This window comes from Vitis riparia, chromosome 17 (genome assembly GCF_004353265.1).
Source record: "Vitis riparia cultivar Riparia Gloire de Montpellier isolate 1030 chromosome 17, EGFV_Vit.rip_1.0, whole genome shotgun sequence".
Lineage (NCBI taxonomy): Eukaryota > Viridiplantae > Streptophyta > Magnoliopsida > Vitales > Vitaceae > Vitis > Vitis riparia.
This window is the reverse complement of record NC_048447.1, coordinates 17,926,135-17,950,430: the sequence shown is the minus strand read 5'-3', so window position 1 is coordinate 17,950,430 and position 24,296 is coordinate 17,926,135. Positions and strand designations below refer to the sequence as shown.

The following is a 24,296-nucleotide window of genomic DNA, read 5'->3' as shown; positions in this document are numbered from 1 at the left end:
TAATAAGCTCTAAAAAAAGTTTCTCTTTCTTCTTCTTCTTCTTTTTTTTTTTTTTTTGGGGGGTGGGGGGTGTGTTGATACCTAGCACTTATGGCATCCTCTCCTCTATTGTTATTCTCATTCTTTTCTTTTACATGCCCATGAATGGTTGGGTTCATGTACCATGTGAAACCATGTTCTACTGATGGTTACTTGTGGAAAAAAAAAGGGAAAAATAATTTTAAATAAAGAAAAATCTTATGAATTTTTTACCAATTCTTATTGAAATATAGCTAAAGTTATCAGTTTATGTGATGCCTGTGCTACCTCTCTACTATCAGCTTTACTTCTATGGCTAACATTCCTCTGTTATTGTAGCTTGTCAAACATGTGTTTGTTTCAAATTTGTTATTTTAAATCCATAGGATGTATGTGTTTGTGCAACACCTTAACCACCCTCCACAATCCCAAACTTTCTTTGGGACTTTTTTCTTCCTGCATTTCCAGCAGCTTTCCTCATCGCCTTGGCTTCTGTATCTTTGTCAGTCAGGGACCATGTGGATCATGCACTCGTCTTTTTACTAAAATTGGTCAAATTATTGTTTCACTTTTAACACCTTCAATAGATGTTTTCATTGTCTTCAACTGTTAAAAGTACAGCATGGCAGCTTTCAGAGTGTTTCAACTGATTTCATACCATATTTTCTATGATAATCTTGGCTTTTCTCACAGGCAAAAAATAAAATAAAAAAAGAAAAAACAATGCCAGTATTGTGATGTTTGTATCTTTTGACTGGTGGGTTTTTTTCTTGGTCTTCCTTTTTTGTTTTGGTTTTTATTTGTTAAATAGCGGCTAATTTGTGGTTTCTTGACTCAACTTGCCAAAGGTTTCAGTGGAGTCCATTACATAGTTATAGATTTTATTGAAGAGAAACTTTCTTGTTAGAGAATTCCTTAATCCCATAAACTGCAAGTCAAAGAAATAGAAATTTGGGTGCGCCAGCAAAAAGATAGACTGTCTTGAACCTGATGGAGGTTGCTAATTGTTGTTTCATCTCTGCCCCTGTACTGGTTTTGTAGATACTCTGTCCCAATAGATGTGGGTTCCATGATTAATGGGCCCATTTCCTTTCTTATATGTATGTTCAAGTCTTATTCTATTATTTATATGCTACATTTGTTGCTTAATTTCTTTTTTTCCTTCTTGTGTACTCTTTCTTGTTTATATGAATCAAGTATATTTCTTTTCCACGAGATATAAGTGTAACTATTATTTTCTGCAATTTTGGGTACTTGTTTATTACTGTTATTTTTCATGGTTATTTTTTTAGTGTGCGTAACTGACCTCATTATACAATCGGGTCTCCAGATCATAATGCTTTTTATCTGAGTTACTACTATAATATTTTAATTTGTGGATTTTTGTGTTCTATGGTTCATTGCTCATTTATTTGTTCTATGAAAACTGCAGTTGGATGTTAAAGCTGCCAAAAAGGCCATACTAGATGGTATGGATACATCTTGTACTTCACCTGACTTCAATTCGTTTTCATTGCTAAGAGCTATTTTCTTGATATGTCATTCCACAATGTTTTCTTTTTCCTCGACATTTTTATCTCATCATTGTTTTTCCAATTTAGGTTTTCGAAGAACTGATGAGAGTCTTCTTCAAGAAAGTTTGGCAGGTACTATCAGGAACACTTTATTTCCAGTCCGTCCCTTAAATGCATTTCTTTCCTATTTTTTTCAACAGCATGCAACTGTTAAACTGGAGAAAAGAATATCATTCATGTTAGTATTGTTTAATTTCAGAAACCTTTATTGTTCAGGATAATTAAGGACAGAATAGAATGTTCAGCATGTGAAATCAAAATGTTTCAATATCAATGTCTAGTTATGGATCAGAAACCACTTTAATCAAACCTAAGAATTGTATATGGTAGTGATAAGCAAAGTTGATGGACTAAGGGAGTGTGAAGTGTTCGTTCTGTGTAATTGGTGACATAAAATATCTCAAATTGATTAACATGAATATTTGTAGTGTTTTGAATTGGTGTTAATACAAAAACAAATATGTACTCTATATTGGATAAAAACATTGAAATTTTCTGTGATTTCAATAACTAAGCCTTGAATCCGTATGTACACTAACTTAAGTCTTTATCTTGTAAAAGATTATTTTTTTCTTTTTTCTTTTTTCGTTTTTGGTTAACCTGATACAGAAATCCTATATTGGATAAGAACGGTGAAAGCTTCAGTGATTTCAATAACTAAGCCAATTGAATGAGGTTGCATGTGCACTTGTTTATTTTTTTTTTCATGTCTTATCTTAAAAAAAAACCTTTTTTTTTTCCACATTTTTCTTTTTTACTTGCCTGATTTGAAATCCTAAAGAAGAAGTAAAAAATGTTATGAGTTTTCTCAAGCTTCACTTTAGGTGGTACTTTACCTGTTATTTCATTTTCAAATTTTTATCAGGGGGATGGCAGGATGGTTCAACAGCTGTATGTGTTTGGATATTAGGACAAAAGGTAAGTATGCAACTGGTCTTTTTTGCTATCATACTTGAATAAATAATTCAACTTTGTTTAAACAACTTTCTTCGAAAGGTGCTTGAAGATTTTGCTCAGCCTGTAGATTAAGGGTATGTATATCCTGATATTACTGAATTTTAACAGTGGAGAACATGATTTGAGGTGGCTTGGTGAAGGATATTCATGGTTTTTGTGCTGCATGTTTCTTTTTACTTATTTACTCAATGATTAGTCATTGGGTTATGCCTCTCTATATTATCATTATTGAGCTTTCTTTGGAAATTGCTGTTTGTTTGATTAGATTGTATTGGTTTGTAATGGAATTTGAAATATTCTATTTTTTGGCTGTGCCAGCAACCGCTAGGTTCTTGATTCATAAGTTATCTCAGCAAACACACAACAAAAGAAGAAAAATGGACAAAAATGATCTTTCCTTGACTTTCTTGTAGCCAAACTTGTAATGGGCACATGCAGGTCCAACCTATATTTGAAATATGAACATTTTCCAAGCAATGATTTAGGTGCACTAACTATATGCACTATTTTTGCATTATGGACAATTGTGGGTTTACGATTTCATTAATTTGAACAAAGGAGTAAAATCTTTAGAATATCCTCTAATTCTCTGTTTAGTCTTTTCAACAAAGGGCTTGAAGAAGCTTGATCTTGGATGGAAAAGCTTGTTGGAGATTTGATGTCATAGACTTGAGCTTAACTTAGCCTTGATTTAGTTTGAGTCTTGACTTAAGTTTTGGAGCCGAAATTTGATCTTGGCTCGACTTATCTTGAGTCTTGCTCTTTGGCTTGACTTGAGCCTTGGCCTAAGTTATGTCTTGGCTTGATTTGGGCCTTGACTTAAGTTAGACCTTGGTTTGGCTTGGCTTAAGTAACGTCGACTGAGAGCTTGAGCAACTTGATCTCAGACTGATATATATATTGGCAATTTTGGATCTTAAATTTTGAAATTTGAAGATCATGATAATGCAAAGAAGCTTTGAACAAGTTGAAGACAATTTAATTTTTTTTGTTTTTTTTTTGAAAATTCAGAGACGCTTTGAAGTTTCTTATGAAGATTTAAAGAACCTTTGAAGCCTTTTGAACAAGTCTTAAATCTCCCTTGACATAATCTTGAATACCATAGAGGAGCTTTGAAGATCTTTAGAAAAATTTAAAGACCTTCAAAGAAGCTTTGAACCCTGACTAAAGCTTCCCTCTTCCTTTTGTCTTTGGAAGTGTGCCTTAAAGGCTTGGGGTCCTCTCATATTTATAGACATTGGAAAGATCATATTTGGATAGTTCCACAACCCTTAAAAAGATTTTTTTTTTGATAGGTAAAGAAAATTTCATATATAAAAAGAGACGCCCAAAAGGCGACTCAAGGTATACAATACCTATACACCCACATCCAATAAGGCCAAAAAGAACCTAGATGGCCCAGAAAACAACCTTAATTAGAGCCCAACCAATCAATAAAATTAGCAATAGTTATAGGGCATTTAACTATAAACAACTTAGCCTCAGACCAAAAAGAAAGAACAAAAAAATATTTCAGTCTCTGTATTGACAACACATCATCCTTGAATGCCAATTTATTTCTCGCATTCCAAACAGTCCAAAAAATGTGAAGAGGAGCAGCTCTTCATGCCTTCTTGCGCTTTTTGCCCACAAAAGAACCATGCCAGCTTAGGAGAGTCACTCTAACTGAAGAAGGCAACACCCAAGACACCCCAAATAGAGTAAAGAGTAACTCCCATAAAACCCTTGTTTTTGAACAATGTAGGAGAAGATGGTTAAAAGATTATTCTTTAATTGGAATTAATAGTCAAAGAGAGTTGGAGTCCATATTCAGATGGTCTTTAATCCTGTAAATTTTATTCCTTAATGAAAATTGGTAATTCCATTTTCTATTATCAAATACATCATTTTTATTTATTCTAATAATTAATTTTCAATTGTCAAAATCTATATTTTCTTTCTTTAATCGGGAGACATGTGGGGTAGGAACCTTATACATCCAAATGAATCTAGCCTATGGAAATGCATCTAAAGAATTGCTCATAGGAAGGGATGATAGAAAGACACTGAAAAATGACCACAAGGAACCAAAATCTAAACCCTCTTATGAGATGAGAAGAAAGAGAGGCAACCATTAGCAAGGAGAGCAAATGTGAAGATGAATCATCAATTTCTTATTAGAACGAAAATCAAAATCTCAGGAAGGAAAAGACTGAAATATGAGATATGAGAAATAAATAATCCCTAGCCCTGAAAATGTGGTAAAGGTTAGTGTATTGAACACAACACAAATAGGCTGACTCCCCCACCAAAGATCCTCCCAAATGCTAATTTTCAAACTAGCGACTGAGAAATGAACAAAGAAGCATGTGAAATCAGAGGAAATTGCAGAGATAGCTTGCTGAGAACATCAATATAATCACCTAAAAATAATGTTTTTTTTTTTTTTGATCGGTAAAAAGAGTTTCTATTAAAAAAAGAGACACCAAGAAGGCGACTCAAGAGATACAAACCTATACACCCTCCTTTAAGAAAATGCTAGAAGAACAAAAGGCCCCAAAAGACAACCCTAATTGGAGCCCATCCAAACTATGAAATTAGCTATAGTTAGAGGGCTATCTACTATGAACAATTTTGTTTCAGCCCAAAGAGAGAGAATAAAAGAGTATTTCAATCTTTGAATTGACAATATATCATCCTTGAAAGCCAAGCAATTCCTCGCCTTCCAAACCGTCCAAAAAATGTGCAGAGGAGCCGCTCTCCATACCTTCTTACGCTTTTTGCCCACAAAAGAACCATGCCAGCTTAGAAGTGTTTCTTTAACAGAAGAAGGCAACACCCAAGAAACTCCAAAAACTGTGAAAAGAAGATCCCATAACACCTTTGTTCTTGAACAATGAAGAAGGAGATGGTCTATGGTCTCCTCATTCTCAAGACACAAAAAACATCTATTTGCCAAAGCCCATCCTCTTTTCTGCACCTTGTCCAAGGTTAGTGCTTTGCCCCACGTAGCCTCCCATGCAAAAAAATTAATCTTGGGCTGCACATTCGCATTCCAAATAAGGCTTGAAGGAAACCGAGCCGAACCCCCCGCTTCAAGGGCCAAGTATAGAGAGTTGACCGAGAATTTACCACTCTTAGTTTCAGTCCAAGATACCCTGTCCTCCACCTCCTCAATAATTCTGTGCCGATGTAATCGCTCCATAAAACTTGACGCTTCCTCTACCTCCCAATCATTAAAAGCTCTTAAAAAGCATGGATTCCAACCCCCCCTTCCCCCCTCCGCCAAGGAATCCCAAACATCTACCACACTTTCTTCCTTATCAACAGTCAAAGCAAATAGAGACGGGAAGGACGAACACAAAGGAGAATCCCCACACCACTTATCCCTCCAAAACCTCACCCTCCTTCCATTACCAACAATGAAGACCAACCTATTGCTCACTAACTCCCAATCCATCCTTATCCCTTTCCACAACCCCAAGCCATGAGCCTCTCTCACTTCCCGAGTGGACCAACCCCCTCTCTCTTCTCCATATTTCCCTCTAATCACTTGATTCCATAAAGCTTCTCTCTCATTCGCAAACCGCCAATTCCATTTAGCAAGAAGAGCCTTGTTGAGAATATATAGGTTTTTTACCCCTAAGCCCCCTTTCTTCTTACTCAAGCACACCACCTCCCATCTCACTAGATGAGGCTTTCGCTCCAAATTACCCCCACCCCAAAGGAAGTCCCTTTGAATCTTTTCTAGTCTCCGTCTGACTACACTTGGTAAGCACAACAAAGACATAAGATAGATTGGTAAATTCGATAACGTGCTTCGAATTAAAGTCGTCCTCCCTCCTTTGGATAAGTATTGTCTCTTCCACATTCCTAGCCTTTTACGGAAGCGATCTTCCACTCCATCCCAAACTGATATTGATTTGAAAGGAGCCCCCAAGGGCATCCCCAAATATGTGGACGGCAAACTACCCACTTTGCACCCAAACTCCCAAGCCAGGTCGTCCATATTCTCTATCCTTCCTACAGGAATGAGTTCACTTTTTTCCAAATTTATTCTCAATCCCGAAGCGGCCTCGAACCACATAAGCACCCAACTAAGATAAGTCAAATGGTCTTGAGACGGCTTACAAAACACCAAAGTATCATCGGCGAACAACAAATGGGATATAAGGACCCCTTCTTCATTTCTCCCCTTGACTCTACACCCCGATAAGAAGCCTCCCTCTACAGCCCTTTTGAGAAAAGCGCTGAAAACCTCCATTGCTATAACAAAGAGATAGGGTGAGAGGGGATCACCCTGCCTCAATCCCTTTGAACTTTGGAAGAAACCTGTAGGGGTTCCATTAACCAACACAGAAAAACTTGCAGTCGAAATGCACCATTTAATCCATCTGATCCATTTCTCCCCAAAACCCATTTTCTGCATAACTCTGAGAATAAAAGTCCAGTCCACATTGTCATAGGCCTTCTCTATGTCCAATTTGCCTAAGATGGCACTCTCATTATTTTTCAGAGTCGAATCAATGGCTTCATTGGCAATCAGTACTGCGTCTAGTATTTGTCTTCCTTCCACAAACGCCCCTTGGGCCTTGGAAATCACCTTTCCAACCACCTTTTTTAGCCTATTGGCTAAAACCTTGGCCAGCCACTTATACAAGCTTCCCACCAAGCTTATAGGCCTAAAATCCCCCAAATCTTCAGCTCCCGCTTTTTTTGGAATTAAGACCAAAAAAGTTGCATTTAGGCTTTTAACAAATTTTCCATTTTCAAAGAATTCCTTGAAAAAACACAACACATCCGCCTTCACAAAATCCCAAGCAAATTGCCAGAAAGCCATAGAGAGTCCATCTGGTCCTGGAGCTTTATCCCCATTGCAACTCATCAATGCGTTGAACACCTCCTCTTCCGTGAACGGGCTCTCCAACGTACTAGCATCCAACTGATCCAGAGTCTCTAACTGCAGCCCGGATATAGAAGGACGCCAGTCCCCCGAACTGGACAGCAGTAACTTAAAAGCGTTGAGGATCCCTTCCCTAATTCCATTCTCCTCTGTGCACCAAACTCCATTAATCTTGATTCTGTCCACATTATTCCTCCTCCTGTGAGCATTAGCCATCTTGTGGAAATAACCCGTATTTCTGTCCCCCTCTTTCAGCCACACTTCCCTAGATTTTTGCCTCCAGCTGATTTCTTCAATTAAAACCCATTTTTTATAATTCTCCCTCGCTTCTTTCCTAGCTTCCAGCTCTTCCAGATTCAGTCTGCTAATTTTCTCCTTTGCATCCCACAACTGCACCTGCTCCAATGCCGCATTTTTTCTGAGCTCAATCCTGCCAAATGAGTCTCTATTCCACACCTTCAGCTTAGCCTTCAGCACTTTAATTTTTTCAGCCAAAATAAAACTTGCTGATCCATTGAATCTGACCCCCTCCCACCAAGACTTCATAAGCTCTTTCACACCTTCCACTTTCAACCACATGTTTTCAAATCTAAAAGGAGAGGGTCCTCTTCTTACACCCCCTACATCCATCAGAATCGGGAAATGATCGGAAACTGGTCTTGGAAGGACACACTGCCTCACGTCACCAAAGTGGATATCCCAACCCTCATTAATCAAGAACCTATCCAGCCTTGAGAAGGTCTGATTATTCACCCCTCCGTTCCAAGTAAAAGGGCCCCCTACCAAAGGCATATCCTTTAACTCTAAGTCTTCTATGATTTCTAAGAACCTTCTCATATTCGAATTCAGGCTCCCCCCTCTGTTGCGCTCTTCAGGACTTAGGACGGCATTAAAATCCCCTGCCACACACCATGGCCCATTCCAGAGCCCCTTAATAGCCCCCAACTCCTCCCAAAAGCTCTCCCTTTTCTCCTCAATATCGGGCCATATACCCCTGTAAACATCCACATGAAGCCGTCCTCACTGTTCTTGAAGATACAGGAAATGGAAAACAATCCTTTTTGAATATCAACCAATTCCAAAACTCTGTTATCCCAAAACACAACTATACCACCAGCTGCCCCTCTTGAGTCCACTGCCCCCCATTTAAGAAATCTTCCCACCCCTAGGCTGCGAATAATGCCCTCTGACATGTCTTGGATCTTAGTTTCCTGGAGGCAAACCAGATCCACCTTATACTTCTTTATCAAAGCTTTTATAACCTTCCTCTTGTCACAATTGTTGGCCCCTCTTACATTCCAAGTGAGCACACGGAATTTCATTTAGACCTGCACGTGTTTACCCCTTCTTCTCCTCCTCCTTCTCCAATATAGTTCACTGTCCATTCCAATTTCCTCAATTCTCTTTCAAATTTTGACGACTTCAGTTTTTTCCTTTTTCCGCCGTCCAAATTTCCTTGCTGAATCTTCCTTTCTTTCATTCTTTTCATTAATAACAAAATTTCTCTTTCGAATCCCTCCGTCGGCATTCCAATATAGCGGCTAAACTTAGCCAAACTACTAGATTGCCACCCAGGTTCCTCCTCTTCTTCCCTCTCCTCCATAACCTCATGGAGGATCCTATCCGTACCCCCCTCTGGTTTCTCTCCAAAAACCCCTGCTTCCCTACCCGTAATTTCCAAAACCTCGGCCTCCCTCCCATCTGCCCATATCATCCTTAAGGGACCCATAACTGCTCCCCCAATTACAGCCGAGCTACTGCAATGACTGAAGCCCCTAGCCATGGCTGCACTTTCCCCATCTCGACCAGAAGGAGTAGAAGAAAGAGATATTTCCCGCTTCCCCAAAAAAGACAAAGACCGAGAAGATTGATGTGAGTACCTGGACGCCTCCTCCAACAAAGCTTCGTTGGTGAACTCTGTGATATTGACGGCCATTGAACGCGATCCCATCTGAGAGCCTATCATCTCCCCCTCAAGCTCTCCGCTGTCGCCCAGTCCTCTGTCGGGAGCCCTAGCCTTAATGGATCGATCCATCACTACCTCAGGGCTTTTATAGGGAGAAGACTTGGGCCGGCCCAATTCCTTTAATTCATTTTGGTCTTCAGTCACCTGGCCCTTCTCCGTGGGCCTTCGCCCCAAGTCCACCACCATTTGCCGGCCCAACGGACAGGATTTCCCAGGCCCGCAACGACTTTTCTTCTCCCACGCTGGTTGCTGGTTAAGCGAGGACCCGACACCATCTGCTGCTTTTTCCGACAACGCTTCAGAGGACGCAGCTGCCTTTCTGCATCCCCCTTCACCATTTCCACACGGCACGTCCACTTTTGCAGGTTCTCCATGCGTCCGTACATCCGCCATCTGGAAACCAGCGCGTGAGTCTCCTTCTCCTTCGTCCCTAACCTCGCGCTCGTTGCCCATCTTGTTTCTGGTCACCGGAACCACCTCCGCCACCCCTGGTTTCACCTCCCACCATAGCTGTATTGAATAACAGACAGTCCCGACTGCCACTTGCAGTGAGCTCGGCCACTCTAAGCCTTCCGATCTCACTAATAGTCTGGCCCATTTTAACTCCTTAAAATTTGCGGTGTCTTCATCCACTGCGAGGAACCCCCCGCAACCATCGCCGATTTTTCTGAGTATCTCCTGGTTCCAAAAATGCAACGGCATTCCCACAACTCTCACCCATACACTCTTATCCCTCTCGCCATTATTCGAGCACCCCACCTTTGGGTTCCACCTTTCCAAGTTCAGGAGTGATTCCTTGAACCACCGGTGTCCTCTTAATAACACCTTTTCTGCCTCTTCTGTACTCTCAAATTCGATTAACAACAGAGGGCCTCCCAACCTCGAAAACTTCACCCCTCCTTTAGTATTCCACACAGATCTCCCCCAACTTTCAAGAGCTTGCATATTTGGGTCCACCATTAAGGGTTGTCCCCATCTTCCCACCAAACACCGTCCCAGGACTTTCCTATCATTTGCCACTTCTTCCTCCCCTAGTTGTAGCCACACTGCCTCCCCTAACTTTTTCCCTCTTGTCTTTGTCGCTTCAACATAAGATTTTTTGGCTTTCCTCACAAATTCTCCATCTGAACACCCTGTCCCATAAAATGCAGCAGTTCCCTTGGACTCCTCCCGAGGCCTAACTCCAAGAAAGCGAAGTTTTTCGGCCAGCAAAACCCACCCTCCCAACACACCTTTTCCTTCTGGAAACACTAAACAAAATCTCTTTGATTCCGAGTCAACCACAGAACATAAAATATACCTACCAGCCTCATTTGAACGAATCTCCAACTTATACCTTCTTCCTCCATCTTCCCATCTTTTAACGAGGCCTTGCATAAACACTCCCCTGCAGCAAGCCTCCACTCCTTCCAGTAAACAACACAAACTGAGGCTACCAAATCTAATCCATGAGGTAAACCCTCTGCTTCTTTCCACAATGATACCCTTAAGTCTCTCCCCATCCACCTCCGTCGTGATTTCATAAGACTTTGATTCTACTGCAAACCAACATCTGCCTCCTTTCTTAGCAGACATTCTATTTTCTTTCATTTTCCTTCACTTTCTCACTTCCCTACTCATTAGTCAAGGTGCCTCACTTGTATCACCTAAAAATAATGTTGGCATTCCATTGCTTGAATATAACCTTTAACAACATTGTGCCACCACACTGTCAATTTCCTCGGGATATGGTCAAAGATATTTACCCAAGAGTCTTTATTCCTAATAGAAACAAACCACCCCCTACATCCTTGCTTTTCTATCAATCTCTAATTCTAGTCTTCCTCCACAATCTGAGACTTTGGTGCTGATATAGACCAAAATTCTCTCATGATCCAATTTTGACTGGTAATAAATGTCACACCTTTGCAATATTCGATTAAGCACAAATTCTGTATAGTTCATTTACTAAAATTCCCATGAAATTCATTTAGAGGAATGCTTCCAATAAATCTCTTGGAATATAGACCCAATTCATGAGAGACCCATTACTTGATCTGTAAAAGTCATACTGAATTTTGTCAATTCTAGAAGCAACACCAAGTTAGATCCTAAAATTGAGAGGTAATAAGTGGGGATTGGGGCTAAAACAAACTAAAGTGATTGTACCCCAGAGGATAGAAAGGATTTGATTGACTTTTTGAACCGTCTAGTGATTCCATCTATCATAGGATCCCAAAGAGAAGGGAGCTCATTGTGCAATCTGTGAAGGATGTTGGATAACTCATGTTATCAGACTTATATTGTCACAAAAGAGGATACTTTTTCTCCATGTTGATGCCCAGCACAAAACTGACCACTAAGAGAATTTTGAATATGTCATCAATATTGACTGTTGAGAAAAACATCATGTCATTGGAAAACAGGAATAATACACCGGAATTCTGTTTCCACCCATTTCAAAAAACCCTTGATGTGTCTTCTGCTCTTGTCATCATTCCACTCTAAAACAATTCCTAATAACCTTTGTCTAGAGCCAAAGTCCTTGAAAAGAAAATATTTCGACAAATCTGAATCACCATGGTTATATGTTTTTTCAAATTAGATTGTACTCCCACCTCTCCTGAATGAACAGCTTCATCCACCAATTCATCATCTATCAGAACAGCATCTGGTATCGTACCTACCTCTAAAAAGCTCCATGAGAGTGGAAAATGGTCTGATGAAGTACCTTCCAGAAACACTTAGGGATGACCTTAGAGGCTGGCCACTAGTCAGATGGACCTAAACTCTTTGGTACTAAGAACAAAATTTTTTTGTAAGGACAAAAGTAATACAATTGGAATTGGTACTTTTTTCAATAATCCTACTGTTGAAATCTTTGCAACAAACTCTGTTTACTTGGAGGAATTAGTTGTAGATGTGATGTGATAAAGATAGTAACAAAAGTGGCAATGCCAACATGGTAACCAAGGAAGGCACATACAAATGTTACATGCAGCTCATCTAGATGTCACATAAAGTGTGTTGACATTTGACAGATCTGAGTATCATTTCTAAACAAACACCATGGTTAGTCGCAAATTGATGAGTTTGCAAGGTTTTGCTATGAGTGTGCCATGGTAGACAATCAAAACCATGTGTGTGACATAACAATGTTGTTGCAAGTTGTGCCATTTTTTATTTATTTATTTATTTTTTTCTGATGGGTAAACACAGAAGAGAATATATTATTTAGAAAAAGGAAGCCCAAGGGCAACCCAAGGCATATAGGAAGCATACAACAAGTGCCAAAAGGCTAAAAAGAGCAAAACAGGAGGGAAAACAAAAACCTCACCCACCCTCACCTAGAGCCCAACCAATCAAGAAAGTCGATTAAAGATAAAAGGCCAACATCTATATACAACTTTGTCCAAGACCATAAACTACACACAAAAGAATACTTCAACCTATGTACTGAAAACTCTTCATTGTCGAATGCCATCCTATTTCTTTCTTTCCACACCGCCTAAAAAAGGCATAAAGGAGTCAGCTTTCAAGCTTTTTTGCGCTTTTTGCCCACAAAGGACCCAAACCAACCAAGGAGTCTCCCTTACTGAGCAAAGGAGAACCCAAGTCACCCCAAAGAGAGCGAATAATAACTCCCACAAAACTCTAGTCTTCGTGCAGTGAATAAAGATGTGAATTAGTAGACTCCTCTTCGGCTAGACAAAAGAAACATCTATTAGCAAGGATCCAGCCCCTCCTTTTAAGTTGATCCAAAGTTAAAGCTTTCCCCCACGAGGCTTCCCATGCAAAAAAACCCACTCCGGGAGGAACATAAGGACTCCGAATTATTTTTCTTGGAAACCAGACTGTACTTCCCAGCTCCCCAGCACTGTAGAAACTGTGCCAATTTTTATCATGTTTTCCTTTTTCCAATTCTCCATTTTATGTATTAAACTACTCAGAATTACTCCTGCATGCTATCCAGGTTTTTGTTGCCAACATTGGAGATGCAAAAGCAGTTGTAGCACGATCATCTACCACCGATGGATCAGAGAATCAGTCAGATGGAGTAAGTCAATTAAAGGCCATTGTTTTGACAAGGGAACACAAAGCCATCTATCCACAAGAACGTGCTCGCATTCAGAAGGTAGGCTAATGTGTATGTGAGATATCTTGCATTGTTTTATTTTCCCCCTATTCTCTTTTACAGAATGCTACATATATGGTCAAATAATTATAGAATTGTAATTTACATATGGACAGCTCAATTTGTTTGTTGGTACCATTAGAAGCTAAAATGACATTGATCTAAATGTCATATTTCATATGTCAAAAAATTAGTGGAAAGGGTTATCTTTTGAATAATATTTAAGCCTTAATAACTATTAAAAAAAACAAACTGAACTCCTGAATAGCTTGTGCTTGGCTTAGGAAGCTCACTCAACCCTATTGATTGGTGAAAGATCCATGTTCAAGTGCAAATTCCAAGCTTGAGTTCTTTACCAGCCATGCTTGAGAGTGACACACCAAGCTTCATTAGGCTTGTGAGTGGTTGAAATAGTTTATGCACTAGTGATATGAAAAAACCTCTTAGAGTATGAATTCATATGGAAGAAAAGATGCCAAATAATCTAAAGCAAGTATGATAATTGTAAAATTATAGGAAGATTTAATTTAATGATTTGTCAGCAATGTTAAGGGCTAAGATTAAGGATATCTACAGCTAACAAATCATCCTTTCTTATTCCATGATTTTATGGGATTTGGTAATCTGTTACCAAATCCATTTTTGGTTTAGGTAGTTTTGACTTTTTTTTTTTTGATAAGTTGTAAATATCCCTAAAATAGATGAGTATTATCATCTATATGTAAAGGGGAATGTAATCAGTATAATGCATGGTGGAATGTTGAGTTTTTCCTTCCACATCGATATGGTATTAGAGCATTCTCTGAACCCTAATTCCCTCATATGACCAAATACGGCAAACATAATTCAACTGCTACTGTTTCCCAAATCACCTCCAATCAGGAAGCCATGGCTTCCAGCAATAGTAGTGCAGATAGTAACCTCATGCCCATTACAGGACACAAACTGAATGGGAACAACTATCTCCAATGGTCCCATTCTGTAATGATGTTCATATGCGGAAAGGGCAAAGACGATTATCTCAATGGAGTTGCTGCCAAACCAAACAAGACAGATGAAAAGTTCAAAGTCTGGAATGCTGAAAATAATATGGTCATGTCATGGCTCATTAATTCCATGACAAATGACATTGGAGAAAATTTTCTTCTCTATGGAACAGCAAAGGAGATTTGGGACGCTGCCAAGGAAACATATTCCAACAATGAGAATACATTGGAATTGTTCGAGGTGGAGAGTGTTCTCCATAACTTCCGCTAAGGAGAGTTAACGGTGACTCAGTATTTCAACACACTCAATCGCTACTGGCAGCAGCTGGACCTGTTCGAGGAGCACAATTGGAGCTGTCCGGGTGATGGAATCAGGTATAAACAGATTATTGAACGGAAAAGAATATACAAATTTCTGATTGGATTAAATAAGAATCTCGATGAAGTACGAGGAAGAATCTTAGGATCCAAACCACTACTAAATATCCGGGAAGCATTTTCAGAAGTTCGGAGAGAGGAAAGTCGAAAGAAGATCATGATGGGCTCTCAAGATTCTGTGACAAATCCTGAGAGCTCAGCCCTTGCAGTTAGAGGCAATCCATTTAACAACAATGATCACAAACCGAAGAAAGGGCGACCATGGTGTGATCATTGCCGACGTCCTGGTCACACCAAGGACACCTGCTGGAAGATTCATGGCAAACCTACAGATTGGAAGCCTTCCCGGTTTGCCAATGACAAAGAAGGACGGGGCAACCTCGTCTCCATGGATGAAAAACCATCACCCGAACCCACTCCCTTCAGCAAGGAACAAATAGAAGTCCTACAGAAATTGTTCAGCCAATCCTTGCCTGCAGCTGTCCCCACTGTGGTTGGTACTGGTTCCTTGGCACAAAAAGGTAATTTTTTGAGTGCTCTAAATGTTAAAAAGGAGAAGTTAAGTCCATGGATTATAGACTCGGGAGCATCTGATCATATGACTGGAGATGAGAAGCTTTTTTCTACTTACAATCCATGCTATAAAAATTTAACTGTGAGAATAGCCCATGGTTCACTCTCAAAGGTGGCTGGTACAGGTTCTGTTAGAGTTTCAAAGAACATCACCCTTGATTCAGTTCTCCTTGTGCCAAAATTAAATTGCAATTTACTGTCCATTAGTAAACTCACTCGGGATCTCAACTGTGTTACTAAGTTTGGCTCAAATCTGTGTGAATTTCAGGTCTTGGACTCGGGGAAGACGATTGGTAGTGCTAAGATGTGTTTGGGGCTCTATCTTCTAGAGGTTAATGATCCTCCTCAAGGATCAACTCATCATTCTGATTGTTCAGTGTCCAGTAGTCCTATTTCTTTGTCTGTGAGTCAGTCTAATAATGATAGTGCAGTTATGTTGTGGCACTATAGGTTAGGTCATCCAAATTTCTTGTATCTTGAGAAGTTGTTTCCTTCATTATTCCATAATAAAAATCCAAATGAGTTTCAATGTGAGATCTGTCAATTTTCTAAACATATTCGTAATTCTTATCCTAACCGATCCTACAAAGCATCTCAACCTTTTTCCATGATTCATAGTGATGTATGGGGTCCTTCTAGGATAAAAAATGTTACTGGTTCTCGCTGGTTCATTTCATTTATTGATGATCACACTAGACTCACATGGGTATTCCTCATGAAAGAAAAATCAGAGGCAAACCAGATTTTCAAAACCTTCAACACCATGATCCAAACACAATTCCAAGCAAAAATCCAAATTCTGAAAACTGACAATGCCAAAGAGTATTTCAACTCCATTCTTAATGATTATCTCTTGAGTCAGGGTATAGTTCACCAAAGTTCCTGTGTCAACACTCCTCAACAAAATGGTATTGCCGAAAGAAAAAACCGACATCTTCTTGATGTTGCTCGTTCCCTAATGTTCTCTACCCATGTACCAAAATTTTTCTGGGGTGAAGCCATCCTCACTGCTGCCTATCTCATAAATAGGATGCCATCTCGTATTCTCGACTTCCAGACTCCTTGTCAAATTCTTCTTCAGTCCTTTCCCAATACTCGTCTAATCTCAACAATCCCATTCAAAGTTTTCGGGTGCTCAGCTTTTGTCCATGTCCATCAACAACATAGGGACAAACTTGATCCTAGAGCTCTTAAATGTGTTTTCCTTGGGTACTCTCCAACTCAAAAAGGATATAAGTGCTACTCACCTGTCACTAAACAGTTCTATCACTCCATGGATGTCACCTTCTTTGAGCAACAATCTTATTTCTCCAAATCTGATATTCAGGGGGAGGCCAACTTTATCCAGGAATACCAGCTTTGGGATATTGAAGAATCATCTCATTTCTCTCCTAATTCTGACCAACCCTACCCATCACTAAATCATGAATCCATTCCTCCTCAAAATCTCTTCCTTGAGTCTCCTTACTTCCTAGAATCTCCTTCTCAAGATCAAACCAACAATCCGCCTACTAATCCACCTCCTCAAAATCTGGACACTATTCAATCAACAAAGAATGACTACTCAAGAAGGAGACAGAACCAAAAGGAGATGGAACAACAAGCATCTCTTGAGCCAACCCAAGAGTCTGACCCAAGTTCTAGATCAAGTGAAGATCCATCAGGTAACTATAATCCCGAAACTAATGATGATAGTGACTTTCCTATTGCTGTGAGAAAAGGTGTAAGATCATGCACAAAACACCCTATATACACATTTGTGTCATATGAAGGACTATCACCGAAGTTCAAAACATTTGTTGCCAACCTCGACAACATCCAGGTTCCTAATAATGTACAAGAAGCTCTTGGCTCACCTGAGTGGAAATCAGCTGTGTATGAAGAAATTCATGCACTTGAAAAAAATGGAACCTGGGAAATCTCAGAATTACCAGCTGGAAAACGCCCAGTGGGCTGCAAATGGATCTTCACAGTCAAATATAATGAAGATGGGAGTGTTAATCGATTCAAGGCACGGCTGGTTGCAAAGGGATTCACCCAATCATACGGAATCGACTATGAGGAGACATTTGCCCCTGTCGCCAAGTTAAACACAGTTCGGGTTCTACTATCTTTGGCTGCAAACCTTGACTGGCCTCTCCACCAACTAGATGTCAAGAATGCATTCCTAAATGGGGACCTAGCTGAAGAAGTTTACATGGAAATTCCTCCAGGATTTGAGACACAAACTACACGCAACAAAGTTTGTAAACTTCGGAGATCTCTATATGGGCTCAAGCAATCTCCAAGAGCCTGGTTTGAAAGATTCACAAAGGTAGTTAAGAAACATGGCTACTCCTAATGTCAGACGGACCATACTTTATTTGTTAAACACTCTCCTGCAGGAAAGCTTGCTGTCCTCATTGTATATGTGGATGACATAATTCTAACGGGAGATTATGAAGAGGAAATCCGCACCACCAAAAGTTTTCTAGCTGCAGAATTTGAGATCAAGGACCTTGGGAATCTCAAATACTTCCTAGGTATGGAGATTGCAAGGTCAAGAAAGGGAATCTCTGTCTCACAAAGAAAATATGTCCTGGATCTCTTAAAAGAGACTGGAATGCTTGGGTGTAAGCCAGCAGATACTCCTATGGATCCAACAACCAAACTAGGAGCTAAGGAAAATTGTGCAACCGTGGATAAAGGGAGATACCAAAGATTAGTAGGTAAACTAATATACCTATCTCACACACGACCAGATATTGGTTTTTCTGTCAGCATGGTAAGTCAATTCATGAATAATCCAAATGAAGAACACATGGAGGCTGTGTATAGAATCTTGAGATACCTGAAACTAACACCAGGTAAAGGATTATTTTTTGAGAAGAACCAAAGAAGAGATATTGAAGTGTTCAGCGATGCAAATTGGGCAGGATCAGTACAAGACCGAAGATCAACTTCAGGGTACTGCACATATGTGTGGGGTAATCTGGTCACATGGAGAAGTAAGAAGCAATCAGTGGTGTCAAGGAGCAGTGCGGAAGCTGAATTCCGGGCAATGGCACACGACATTTGTGAGGGAATATGGTTAAGAAGGGTGCTACAGGAATTAAAGATTTCAGATGAAGAACCTATGAAAATGTTCTGTGATAATCAGTCAGCAATCAGCATTGCAAAAAAATCCTGTACATCATGATAGAACAAAACATGTGGAAATTGATCGACATTTCATAAAGGAGAAGATAGAGGAAGGAATAATCAAGATGTTGTACGTGCCTACAAGCCTTCAAACAGCTGACATTCTTACCAAGGCTCTACCGAGAAAGGTGTTTGATGATCTGAGTTCCAAGCTGGGATTAATAAATATTTACCGCCCAGCTTGAGGGGGAGTGTAAAATTATAGGAAGATTTAATTTAATGATTTGTCAGCAATGTTAAGGGCTAAGATTGAGGATATCTACAGCTAACAAATCATCCTTTCTTATTCCATGATTTTATGGGATTTGGTAATCTGTTACCAAATCCATTTCTGGTTTAGGTAGTTTTGACTTTTTTTTTTTTGATAAGTTGTAAATATCCCTAAAATAGATGAGTATTATCATCTATATGTAAAGGGGAATGTAATCAGTATAATGCATGGTGGAATGTTGAGTTTTTCCTTCCACATCGATAATAATTAATCAATTAAGCTTCTGGAGTATGCTATAGTCATTAATTTGCTCTAATAAAAGTAGGAGTGTTGGGCTTTGACTCTGTAATTAATATGTGGTTAGCTTAATGGACAAAGCTTAGTTGGGTGGATTAACATGATTGAGCTGGTCCAAATCTGCATGAAAAAAGTTGGAAAAGGGTAGTTGAACTTGGATGAGATTGACTCTAGCTTGGTTCAGGTCAAACCAATTGGAATATGTTCAAATTCTCATTTTTGCTTTTGGCTGATTGCTCCCCTATTATACTTTGATCCTGAACTACAATGAATTGCTTCTGGCATACTTCTCTCTCACAAGTCACATCTCATACTGTCTGCTGCTTCTTTTCTCTTTTTCTTCCTCCCTTTTTTGTCTTCTTAAGACTAGCAATTGTGCTTCCATATTTTATGTTGTGCTTAATTTGGACAATTTTTTTTTTCCTTCATTTTTTTTTTGATCAGCAACTAGGCTAATTGAATCAAATAATGCCAAGGGGGTGTACCCCAAGTACAGTGACAAGCTACACCTAAAGTTAAAAAAAAAAAAAAGTTAACATGAAAACAACCCATGGTACCAAAAAAAGAGAGAAAATTTTCATCTACTATAGATTCTATGTCTGCCCATCAATGTTAGCAGGATATTTCATCTTCATCACTCTACCTATTAAAAAGAAAATTCATCTTCATCACCACAAGTTCAACCACCCTAAAAATTCTATATGCTTCTTCCTGTTACGCTAGGCCACACAGAGGGGCATATCCTCCTGGCCTTTCTCATGTTTATGCAAGCAACCTTGCATGCCAACTTGATAAGATCTCCCCTCACTGTTTTCTGGACCCTAGCTATGTGAAATGGTGGGAAGAAAATCATAGACTAGAGATCTTAGGACACTGGATAATGGACAACTAATGCCTTTTGCCCCTACAACTTCAAATTTTAAGAATCGTCTTATAAGCGAATCAATGGTTGAGATCCTTCCCTAAACTGCTGCTGAAATAAAGAAACACCTTTGTAGGGGCCAATGACCCCAAAATCTTTTCCCCTCAGAACGTATCATCTTTTCCATGAGATATGGCCTTGAATGATTTTTTACTAGAAATCGTATGTACTAGGTTCTTTTTCTGATCAATTCTGTCCATCCTCTGGTTGACCGCCAACCTATAAATATGATCCCAAAAGGAATCAACCATCTCCAGCTTTCCAGTGTCCTGGTGCCTTTGTCCAACACTTATAAACCCTATTTGGGAGAGCTCCTTAAATGCTAAAATTTGTATCTGACCCTGTATATGTAACTTTTAAGTATGTTTTCATAGAACTCTCAAATATTGATTTCACAGTTCCATAATATGATTTATCTACATTTTAGAAAAGCAGTGAGACCCCTATTTTTTCTCAAACACAATGTAAGAAACAGAATTTTATTTAATTAAAATCTTAAAATATCAAAATTATCCATATTTTTAATAGAAGCTTTTTTAAAATATAGTTTACAGATGCAAAATCAATTGCACAGTAAAAGTAGTTACTTTTTCTAAGAAGTAGAAGTTAAAAAGCTATCCCAACAGAATGTAGTCTAGTAATTGGGGTTGCGTCAATTTATTCTCTAAGTTTGTATTCTGCTAATGTGGGGTGGCCTCTCTACTTATTCTCGAAGGATCCCAAAACCCCACCTTCAATGGATGATTCCCACACTAAATTTCACACCAGATTTCACACTTTTGCTCTTCCCCACTATATTATGAATGGACTTCAGAAAACCTTCCTACCTTGTTCCTAGTATTCATCAACAACTCCACCAGCAAATGTCACTGTCACTTTTTCTCCTCGTATTTCCTCACCACTTCTTTCCTTCACAAGCGATCCTTTTTCCATTAGAAACCTTCAATGCCATTTTCATAACAGCTCACTCACTCCATCCCTTTCAATTTTTTCGATCTTTTCCTCACTGTGGCCTCATCAAAGTCTGCATGCTAAAGGCAAACAAAAATGTCATAAACTTGGTAAGATTCTTTTAATAAGGGTTAGGCCCTATTTGGTATCTATTTTCAAAAACAGTTTTTAAAAATGTTTTATAATGTTTTGTAGATCAAAAGTTTATTTGAAAACCTGAAATATTTTTAATCAGTTTTTAATATTTTTAAATATATTCTAAAAATAATTTTCTTATCTAGTGTTTTATTTTTAATCATTCTACATGTTTGTATAATTATTTTTTAAAATAATCATCAAAAAACAAGTGAAAACAATTAAAAGATATTTTTTGAAAACACCCTATTTTCTAATTGTCAAACATACTTTCCCCCCCCCCCCCTTTTTTTTTTTTTTTCTCTGGAGAATAGAAGATTGTTCTTGAAAACAATTACCAAACATGCTGTTAATCTCTCTTTTGAAAGATTCTACCTTCCCTGACTGACCAAACACCATGCCCCAAAAGGAAGGGCCAAGATTGTAGAAGGCAAAGTTCTTATTTTGCATTGCAAAGCTGCTGCTAATCTTTAAAATTGTCCATGAGCTCCATGAGAATGAGGTTGCCCCTATCCAGGTTGACCTTCAAATCCAAAACTTCCACAGCACTCCCTAGCTCTTTGAAGAACCCCTTCTATCAGAGATAGAGTGGCAGACCTAGAAGTGTAGTCCATGTTGATACTCTCCCTAAATGCTGAACTAAAGGCATGTGGGGAATATATCATTGAAGTGTCTGTTTCTTTGTCCAAGGAATTTATCCAATGACCAAAATGCGAAGAGGAATAGAACCCGTTCATATTCATCACCTTCAAAACCGCACCCAGTTTCCATTGGCTACAACCCGATGCTGCAAAGTTCCACTATCTAGTTCTGGTTATAAAAACCATTTCTTTCAACCAAACACTTTTTTCATGAAGTTGTCTTTGGTCAAGCAAGGATCCATGAATGTTGCACCTCACCTCTTCTTTCCCAACATAAGCTTGGACTCTCCACAAGGCAGCTTTCCATCTTTGCCATGTCCAAGAGGCTTCTCAGACATTCCTATGAAGTAATGCTTGTCCCCATCTCGCTCATCTCCTGTGGCTTCTCCAAATACTAAGCACTACCTTTATCTTCATACACCCCCCAAAAAAAAAGTAAAAAAGAAAAAATGGTTTCTGAATTTTTAGGTCAATAGATAACCAGTCCAATAATTCCTTCCCATTATCAATGCACTTTTTTCCTATCATCTGCAAAAACTAATCATTGGACTTATCTACCTCCCTGGTTTTGCCATCTTCAAACGATACAGCCAACCTCACCCTGGTTAGACAACTATAGATGCTCCAATTTCCATCTACCCTCTGTCTAAGACAATCCACTATTCAGCTGGAGCTTTCCCTCCCTAAACTTCCTCCATTGTGAATGCCCCTTGTCCTTTCCACAATCCTTGGATAATTATAGATTTCACCATGAGCTTAGGCATGTCAGGTTTCTTGAATGTTTTCAAATCAATCTCTATGAGGCCCCTCTGCATCACAAAACGCAAACCCTTTTGCTTTTCCCTTCAGATAATCCTCAAATGATTTAGCTTGATGAGCTTAGGTATATCGGCCTCTTAATTGTTTTCAAATTGACCTCTATTATTTTCCTCTGCCCCAAAAAGCCCCAACACTTTGTATTTTCCTGGGTATCCTGTGGAATGACCTTTCCTTTTATTTCTCTCTATCTCTATCTCTATCTCTCTCTCTCTCTCTCACACACACACACACACTGAGGATTTCATGAAAAATCCTATAAGCCAGACTCTGACTGGTGGGTGCTGAACCCACATATTTCTGATATTACTAGTGCACTACCCTGTGTTTTCCATGTAGCATTTACCAACTAAACACCCTTCATTGATATGACTTGATAAATAAGAGCTAATATATTGCCTTGTTTTGCAGTTTAAAACAAATTCTTTTCTTGCCCCATTTTTTTCCCTATTTCTGCTATACTTAAGATGAACTCCCATTCCTTTCCTACTAATTGGGGAAAAACAACCCTTCAAATTAAAGGATAATAACAAACAGGTTAGAAATCAACATAAGGATGATCTACAGGTTGAGCAGTCCAGATAAAAATATGGAATTTCTATACCATACATAGGCTGCAGTCATTTCCAGACCAGACATAGGGATATAGTCACTATATTGGATCTCTTGTCCATCAAAGTATTTTTTTTGACCTTATAGATTTTAACTTAGTACTATCTGGATTTGCTTCTTTTCAATTTATATGCTTCTATTAATAAGCATACTTTGCTTTCTAGGCTGGTGGGTCTGTGAGTTCAAATGGACGATTGCAGGGACGCCTTGAAGTTTCTAGGGCCTTTGGAGATCGCCAGTTCAAAAAGGTACTTTAGTTCTCCTTTACTGCATAATTTAACCGACAACTTCAGCTTTCCTTCCTTTGTAACTTCATAGTGATTAGCTTTATTTGAAATAATGTATATAGTTGTTGATGCCCAATTTCACGCACTACATGTGGGCCTATACATCCCCTTGACATGTTCCAATACGAAATGTTGGATTTCTAGTAATCCACTGCAATGTGTATTAAATGATTCTCTGCTCACAAGATCACACGTCTTGTGTTGTTGCACATGCCTTGTGTTATGCTGGAAGGCATGCTTGGCACAAGTGTTAACGCCCACCTTAATGGATGCCCACTAGTTGTGGATGTTGAGGGAATATATCATTTCCAATTGGGAAGATACTTGCTAAGTGAAATATCACTCTTTTGCCTGCATGAGGAGGGGAGCGTTGACCCCTTTAAGCTTGTGCTGGTGGTGTCATAAGATGGTGTCAGCTCAATCCCTGATGCAAGGTTGGTTTCGACTTGCTCCCCCACATGGTGGTGTCAACTTCACCCTTCATATGGGTAGTGTCAAAACAGGAGGTGCCTTCTTCAAATCTGTATCACCTCATGGCCTAACTACTTGGTCTCTACACTTCCTCAAAAACTTCCCACTTAGGATGTGACATCCTCATGCCATTACACCTACTCAAGTTGGGAGTAGGACTTGGGAGATCTTACATGGACCTAGTGCACCGAGATGGTGGGCTTGGCCCTCCCACTATTGAGTTCTTGGGACATGATGAGGGCCTTAATTTGGTAGATGGAGTAAGAGACTTATCAAGGTGGAATAGATTGTGCATGCATCAAATCCGTTTTGATTGGATTGAGAG

General features: G+C 39.2%; 1 protein-coding gene across 1 annotated transcript in view; it reads left to right on the top strand.

The window, feature by feature from the left end:
* The window catches only part of LOC117904452 (probable protein phosphatase 2C 8), a 34,797-nt gene that overhangs the window by 4,288 nt on the left and 6,213 nt on the right, over window positions 1-24,296 (top strand). The window contains exons 4-8 of the mRNA XM_034817052.1: window positions 1,451-1,487; window positions 1,620-1,664; window positions 2,458-2,510; window positions 13,350-13,511; window positions 23,378-23,461. Coding sequence (XP_034672943.1) covers window positions 1,451-1,487; window positions 1,620-1,664; window positions 2,458-2,510; window positions 13,350-13,511; window positions 23,378-23,461 — 381 coding nt within the window. The remainder of the gene's footprint in view (window positions 1-1,450; window positions 1,488-1,619; window positions 1,665-2,457; window positions 2,511-13,349; window positions 13,512-23,377; window positions 23,462-24,296) is intronic.